This window comes from Acipenser ruthenus, chromosome 8 (genome assembly GCF_902713425.1).
Source record: "Acipenser ruthenus chromosome 8, fAciRut3.2 maternal haplotype, whole genome shotgun sequence".
NCBI classification, from domain to species: Eukaryota; Metazoa; Chordata; class Actinopteri; order Acipenseriformes; family Acipenseridae; genus Acipenser; species Acipenser ruthenus.
In genome coordinates, this window is record NC_081196.1 from 54231050 (window position 1) to 54239076 (window position 8027).

General features: G+C 37.2%; 1 protein-coding gene across 2 annotated transcripts in view; it reads left to right on the forward strand.

Annotated features, from left to right (window-relative positions):
• The window catches only part of uggt2 (UDP-glucose glycoprotein glucosyltransferase 2), a 60403-nt gene extending 52377 nt beyond the window's left edge, over nt 1-8026 (forward strand). For both annotated transcript variants that reach the window (XM_059029292.1, XM_034012147.3), the window contains 4 exons: nt 746-860; nt 2467-2583; nt 4275-4434; nt 4989-8026. In XM_059029292.1, coding sequence (XP_058885275.1) covers nt 746-860; nt 2467-2583; nt 4275-4434; nt 4989-5011 — 415 coding nt within the window. In that variant the 3' untranslated portion in view covers nt 5012-8026. The remainder of the gene's footprint in view (nt 1-745; nt 861-2466; nt 2584-4274; nt 4435-4988) is intronic.
• The last annotated feature ends 1 nt before the right edge of the window (nt 8027 follows it).

Sequence of the window (8027 nt, forward strand, 5' to 3'; positions counted from 1 at the left end):
ATTTGAAAAATGCAGCGAACAAGGGATGGGGCGGGGCTGGAGATGCAGTACTGAGTGTCCTGTTGATATGCAGTGCCTTTTAAACCTGTTTTACTGTGAAAAAAATTCTTTTAAACAGCGTGTCTAAAATAAACTGCGCGTGTGAAAATAAATTGGATCTGAGATGCGCTAAATAAATGGACCGCTAAGAGTTAAGCATATATATATATTTTTGTAATAATAGAATAGTAGTGATGATGATGATGATGATGATGATGATGATGATGATGATGATGATGATGATGTTTCTATTTCATGGCTGGGGTTCCATCTGTTGGGTGGTTTTTCCAGGCCGTCTGTATATGGTTTTAAAAACAAGCTGTGTATAATTAAAGTATAACGGCATTGTTGTTATAATAACAGAACTCTGAAGCCAGTAATGACAGACACATTTTCTGTTTATTTGATTACATTTTTTGCCTTTGTTTGAATTAGTGCATTTTGAAGGGGTAAACATAGAGGGTAAGCTTATATCTGGTTAGTGTAGAATCTTTTCAGTGTGGAGATCGAGAGGTATGGACTCTACTACAGATGTATGACTAAAGCAGTATCTAGTTGTTTATTTTTTCCCCCTTCTGATTTCAAGGCGTCTTTCCAACAATGTGAGTGCATACTTTGCCTTTTGTAAACTAGTCTATTTTTGAGTCTTGACATGTTTTTTTTTTTTGTCGTCCGCCCCCCCCCCCCCCCCCCCCCCCCCCACCAGTGCCTTGTACGTCGTTGACCTAAAGAAGTTCAGAAAGATTGCTGCTGGAGACAGGCTCAGGGGTCAGTATCAGGCACTCAGTCAGGACCCAAACAGCCTGTCTAATCTGGATCAGGTACGCACAATGAAGGAGCTTTATTTCTATCTTAAGATTCTAGAGTGCAGACTGGTTTATGTGGCGGATATGATTTTAAAGAGAAAGTTGAATTGAAGGGTTCATATAGGAGGGTTCAAAAAGGAAAGCTCTCTCTACAGCATGTGTACAGGAGATGAGGACCACAAAGCATATGTTTTCCAGTTTATAATCGCAGCAGTGTTTTGGGATAAAGGTAAAACTGATAAACTAGGCTCTATAAGGGTGTGAGAGCAATAGCATAAACTGCTGGACAGGTATATAACACTATTTAACCATTGAATTCTGTGTAATTTTATACTAGGCTAAAAAGCAAACTTTCTTTGATTTTAAAGAATAGTTTTTCTTTCATTGAAATGGCAGTTGTCATACTTTCTAGAATGTTTTGGAGTTTGCATTTTCCTAAAAAATATTTTGTCTGCATGCAAAAAAAAAAAAAGTCACATAAGGATACGGACTTGACTACCATCTTGTGTGAGCCTTGTGTAACCAATCAAGAGGCCAGAACAAAAAAACCCAAATAATGAGGGAAACAGCCACTGTTGTAGTCAATCCACACTCTTGCATAAGGCTGTCCTATCATATGTGCAACATTTATTATAAGCGTTTTGCATTGGAATGAAAAAATGTTGAGCATGTTTATTTATGTTTTCTTCATTGATTGATTCTGAATGGAGCAGGTTTTAGCAATATATATAAAAAAAATAAAAAAAATGTGATTACCGACTTTGCAGGCTTAAGAGCACAAAAGCATAAATGTTATTATTTATAGCTGATCCCAGCATGTTTTATTGTAGCAGGCTTTAGCTAAATTAAACCATGGCAAGGGCTTTGTAAGGGTCCACTCTAGCAGAGTGTGGTGAAGCCCAGTGCACCCTGGATGGCTGCAATGCTGCAGAACAAATTGGAGCTACATCTGCAAATTAAAACCCTTATGTGTCCGTTAACAAAGCATGACAGCAAGATTTTTTTTTTCCTCTCCTTGTTATACACTGGAATAAAGGGAAACAGTTAAGACTGAAAAGACATGACCAGTGAGAAGTATTTATAGATAGAAGCAAAATGATTGCTCTGAAGTGTGAACTACAACACTGATTTGCATTTTGCCGTCATACTCAGATGTAGGAAGCATATAATGTTTGAAATTTCACATATCAAATGATTCAGCACTCGACAGTCATATTAAACGTCTTCTGACCCATGCACACATTTGTGTTTGTTTTATTCTACTATTATATTATATATTCTTTATTTGTTTTGCGAGCAGAATGTGACAGAAATTGTAAACCTTAATATACAACAACTACATTGACTGTGTAACAAAGTAATTACCATGCAATTGCATAAGATATTAGTCATGGGCATGAAGCTTAGGTTGTCTAGCTCTTCGTTGTCTGCATCAATATTATTTGCATGACATTAGCTTAAAAACGTATAACTAATAATTTACAGTACCTACTGTATTTGCAGCTACATCGGTGCTGCTGTGTGCACTTTGCACTTTGTTCTGTCATTCACCTGCTCTGTAAAGCGTAGGATGTGGAAAATATGTTGTATTAGTATATTCTTCTGTTTCTTCTCTCTGAAGGACCTACCCAATAACATGATCCACCAGGTGGCCATCAAGTCTCTTCCACAGGAGTGGCTGTGGTGTGAAACCTGGTGTGATGACCACTCCAAGAAGACTGCTAAAACTATTGATCTGGTATGTTGTATTGAATGGAAATAAAACACAGAGGGGTGGTTACGCTGATGTGTATGAAACCTCTCTGCGTTGTGAAGAATGAGGCAGAGGCTCTCCAGTGTGTTGTGCGACCTTCTAAAATGACCTCACAAAATTACCTTACAAAATGAGGAAATGTATGGAGAATGGAGGAAAAAAAGTAGGCAAACACTTCTCAATTGTCCTAGTGTGGTGACACTCCTTCACAGATATCTATTCGGGGACATCAGCCACCCTTACAAATCCCCTTTAGGATTCATATAGTGTAGAGGCTTTACAGAAAATGACTAAGGACTACAGAATAGGGTTGTTTTGTATTTTGGTCTATAACTTTGTATTTTGGTCTATATAAAGTTTTTGCTTGAAGAGCCAGCCTCCCAACGTTTCGGTATGTTTAACATGCTTTTGTCAAGGGAAAGTGTTTGAAAACAAACATAGGAGAGGTATTTATAGGCTTTTGATGCCATGGTAACCACACATTTATTTCTCTTGGAATTGAATGTCTTTTGTGATGTCATTCTAATTTACTCAATAACATTTCCTCCCATTTGCGCATATACGTGCTTGCAAAGTGCACACAACAGGATTTTTAAAGACTTTTCATGGGTAGTTATCTTACAAGAGCAGCTTGAGAGTCTGATTCCCTTGATTAACTTTCTTTATTCTGGGTATTTAGTGGCATCAGTATGGATAAGTATCACTCCAGGCCTCTGCTACATTTGGAAGTAACTACATTAGAACTAACATTGCACTTTTACACTCCACATGCAATGTTACAATAAATACCATCTTGGCAAAATAACAGTACCGCTCTGTTTTGCCATTAAAATGCTGTCGCTTTTAATTGTAAATAAGGTATCTGAGGAGAGTACAATTCCCAGCACAGATGGCAGTTTGTCAGCTAGTCCCCTGTGAGCCATGGGCCCAGTTCTTTGCTGGTTTTTTAGATAACTTGCCAGTGCACTTCATACTGTATGTAGACTGAGTGACATTATGCTAGCAAAGAAATCGGTCAGTGCAAGCATATAGCTTTATTAGACACTTGAAAGATTATGCAGATGTTAGCCTTTAGGTGGGGATTGAACAGGTGCTAATTTCACTTTCAAAGCCTGTCGAGATGAATTAATTTGTTCTCAGAGTCCGTACATATCATCTTTTAAAAACCGTTCAAAGCATTTGTACCTGATGATCAGGGAGTTTTCGTTACAGGTACTTGTATACCTCATATAACCAGAGTAAATTGCACATTGCTCGATAGCAACTACCCTTCAGGTCTTCTATTCTACCTCAAAGCGAAGTTTAAATTAGTCTGCAGCGTACCGTACATTAAGTAACAAAACGTTGCTTTGTGATCTTCAAGGTTCTCCTTTTCTAGGCACAGCAGTGTGTAGGTTCAGTTACGGTATGTTTTCTAGTGCACTCAGTGATGTTTTAGGAGTTTGGTTAGCTCCTGGCAAGATAACATATCATGCAATATGGATTGTTACAGATGATCAATGTTTCAGTCTCTTGTAAAAGCTATATAAACACTGTGTATGTCATCATTGTGGGAAAGGGCAGTTTAATTTCTTTTTATTTTTATTTTTTTTTTTTAAACTATGTCCCACAATCCTATGCTATTTTACGCTAACATATAATTTCGTATACTATTTTTGTTGGTTTATGTATTGTAGTGCAATAATCCAAAGACGAAAGAGCCCAAACTGAAGGCGGCTATGAGGATAGTGCCAGAATGGGTGGAGTATGATAATGAAATAAAGCACTTGCTGAAGCAGCTTGAAGAACAGAAAAATATACAGGTCAACCGGCACGCAAAGTCAAAAGCTAACAAAGGTAAGGATAGCAATGCATTCGCAATAATAGAAGATCACAAAGCTTGGCATTGTGAAGTTTGTTTTATTTATTAACTTGGACTAAAACATTATCTGTTTTAAGGAAAAAATAAATCTATTTCAATAATCTGTATTGATATTTCTGTATAATGGTTTCAGGTGTAATTATATTTTTTTAAATTATGAAATTATATACAGTAAGTATATGTGAAAAAATAAAGTTTATGTCCCAGTGTAATGGATTCCATTGAGATTTTCTTTATTGCATTGGTGTCTTTTTCTGTATCACTGTATTCAGAATATGCCCAGCAATTCCTGCCAATAAAAAATACAATAGACATGCCCGCACCAATCCCAGCAATAGCTTTTGAAAAAGCCTGGCATGTAACAGCTGCAGTGTGATTATAATGCTGTCTTAATGTTCACTTCTAACAATGAAAGTACCTTCCATTAGAAATGCTGTAGGCTTCAATGTCAAACTGATCTGCACAGGCTGCCCTGAAGACAGGTGTTAACCTGGGTTGTTGAATTAAAAGAACACACTCTCTTCCACAGGTGTCCAACGTGATGAACTTTAGCATTTGTTCTTAGAGTATGGAAGAACTGGAGCCAGCCTTTCTACAACGCTTGAAGATTTCCTCAGTGTACAGATATAAAGTATCCGGAGACGATCCTGGTTACAGAATACTGACAAAAGACATGTTTATACAATTTTCTGAATGAGTATATTGTAGGTTGAGCAATACATACTTTAGAAGTAGTTTAATTGTGTATTATTCCGGCCACAATGTGACCACTGACTGCTTTTATACTGTACGTGCTTTGAAAGACACTGTTTTGTTTTTACAGATGGCAAGTAGTTTACATGTTTGCACTGATGTAAGTAGCAGTTCATTGCACCTGAATTCCTGATAGCATTTCTGTTAACAACAACAGCATGTTTTTTCTTAATGAAAGAAAGCAGCACTCATGAGGATCCAGCTCAATTTGTAGTTTTTTTTGTTTGTTTGTAAACAGCAGGTAACAAACAAGATTATATATACAAGAAAATACAGCACACAAGAAATACAGAAATATTACAACCAGATCATAAATAGGAGCAATAAAGTGATGTTTGTAGTCTTGCATATCAATGGATACTATTAAAAATGCAATATTTATGTTCCAGTTTCTGTATTGTAACAGATACCAAAGACAACATATGCTTGTTAAGAAGTGTTTTTGAGTTTCAGATTAACTTTCCTGGAAAAAAAAATAAAGCAGATCTGGCAGATTATATGCATAACCACCTGCTGCTTCAGGTAGAAACGGAAGCCTGTCTTTTTAGTTCACAACATGGCAAAAAGGCTTTAGGGAGAGAGGGAGAGCCTACCTTTAGAGAATGCCAAAGGTCTGTTCCAGGTTCTTATTAAGTAGAATATACAGTAGGAAAACACAACGAGAAAATGTAGTAAGCATTCACCAGGGAGCATATATGAGTATAAAATGTAATGTGATTCTAGTGCACCAAGGAAAGAAAAATATGACTTTAAAAGTTTGACTGTTGACTGGTTTATGTAGTGCTCTTTAGTGTTAGTGAAGATCTATAGGTCTGTTGTCTGTACAGAGAGCAGGTCATTTGACTTAATCCCACTGGCTGACATTGAGCTGAAGTCCTTCAGAATATGTTTTAATTTTTTCTCTTGTTCAGCGCAACTTTTTGTGAAAGGTGCTATATAAAAAATAAAGATTGATTGATTGAATATTACTAAAAATAACTTGTTGGACCAATGAGTTCTGACCTTGTGTACGTGCTCTGGGTTCAAACTTAGCACAGCAGTCTTTAGCTTGTCATTTCAGTTACACCTAGCTTCTCTATATTCACAATAATGCGAACAATGTTATTACAACTGCAGAATTCTTCAGTTCTGTCTGTTTCTTGGACTGTACTCTTTTGAACTGGCCTTACTGGCTATTGTGATTCTCATCCCAAGTTGGTCTTTCCTTTATCACGATCTCCATCGATCCATCCATTACCATTAACCGCTTACTCCTTTACAGGGTCGCGGTGAGCCGGTGCCTAACCCGGCATACACAGGGTGCAAGGCGAGACTACACCCTGGACGGGACGCCAGTCCATCGCAGGGCACCACACACACACACTCATACAGAGGGCAATTTAGAGTGACCAATCAACCTGAACAGCATGTCTTTGGACTGTGGGAGAAAACCCACGCGAACACGGGGAGAACATGCAAACTCCACACAGACAGTACCGTAGGCCAGATTCGAACCTAGGACCCTGGCGCTGTGAGGCAGCAGCGCTAACCACTACGCCACCGTTATCACAATCTAATAAATGAAATGTACATGCAGTGCCTGTAGAATATTTCTATTAAGCTTGTCACTGATTTTGGTGTCTGTAAAGATGCCTCAAAGAAAAAGGTGTGCTGTTGCTTCAGGGCACAACTCCAAAATGAATTGGAATTACAGAAGATTATGAGCTGTCATGTTTTAGGAATGACAAGGCTGTTTTACTTCAGCACTCTTGAATGAAAATGAAAATTCCAGTGTGCTGTCAGTTTCATTTCGGGAGAGTGTCGCTATGCATGTGTCTTTCGTTATACCAGATCATGGTTTTTCTCTTTTTTTCAAGTTTAAAGCTACATGTTTTAATTGCTCGTCTCACAGCACACCTGTGATTGTGAAGTACCCTTTTACACGACTGGTTGATGATGCTTCCAACATGTAGTTTATTCATTTGAGCATCATGGGAGGAAATATTTTGTTGGATTCAATATATTGTGAATTCTCAGTATTCATAGGGGTCTTAGGAGCAATCTCAGTGAAAATAAGATTGTAGAACAGATTTTAAGCATCTATAGTACCTTTTCAACATACTGTGAATATACCTACATTTTTTTTTAAAATATATCTTCACAACCGCTACTTTAAAACTTACTATCAAATGCAGTTCGAAAAAAAATATTTCACGGTGACCTAAAAACCATGACGAGGTGAATGACAATGGCCTATCACAGTGTCAAGTGAGGCTGTTATTGGTCGACTTCACAAGTGCATATCAGACCCTGCTTAGTTCAGATTCGCTTAAGGACAAGATAAGAGTATTTCTACTACTATATGATTATTAATGTAGACTGAACTTATTTTAACTGTCCAAGAAACTAGGAATAAAAGGTAGTGCTCAAAAACTATTTCCCACAGCCCAATTCATACCTCTCCTATTGTCACTGCCTCTATGCTTGCTGTCCCAGGTTAGCTATATTTACTACAATGACGGAATAATAATCATTTTTTAAATTTCTATACGCAGACTGACATTATAAAGTATACTCGCAGGAGCATTAAACCATTGATTTTACACACTAAGACTAGAAAGTCAAAATACATTGAAAAGTGGTTGTACAAAAGGAGCCAACATTGATCAATATAACCTTGTTTTGTCACTTTTCTGATCCTCAGGGAAATAAATGTTCAAATGTAGCCCTCGGCAACAATCCCTATTTATACTTTATGTAAGCATATACTGTATATGTATGTACATTTAAATATTATCACTTTAAAAATAAAAAATAAATGTAAGAAAATAAGTAC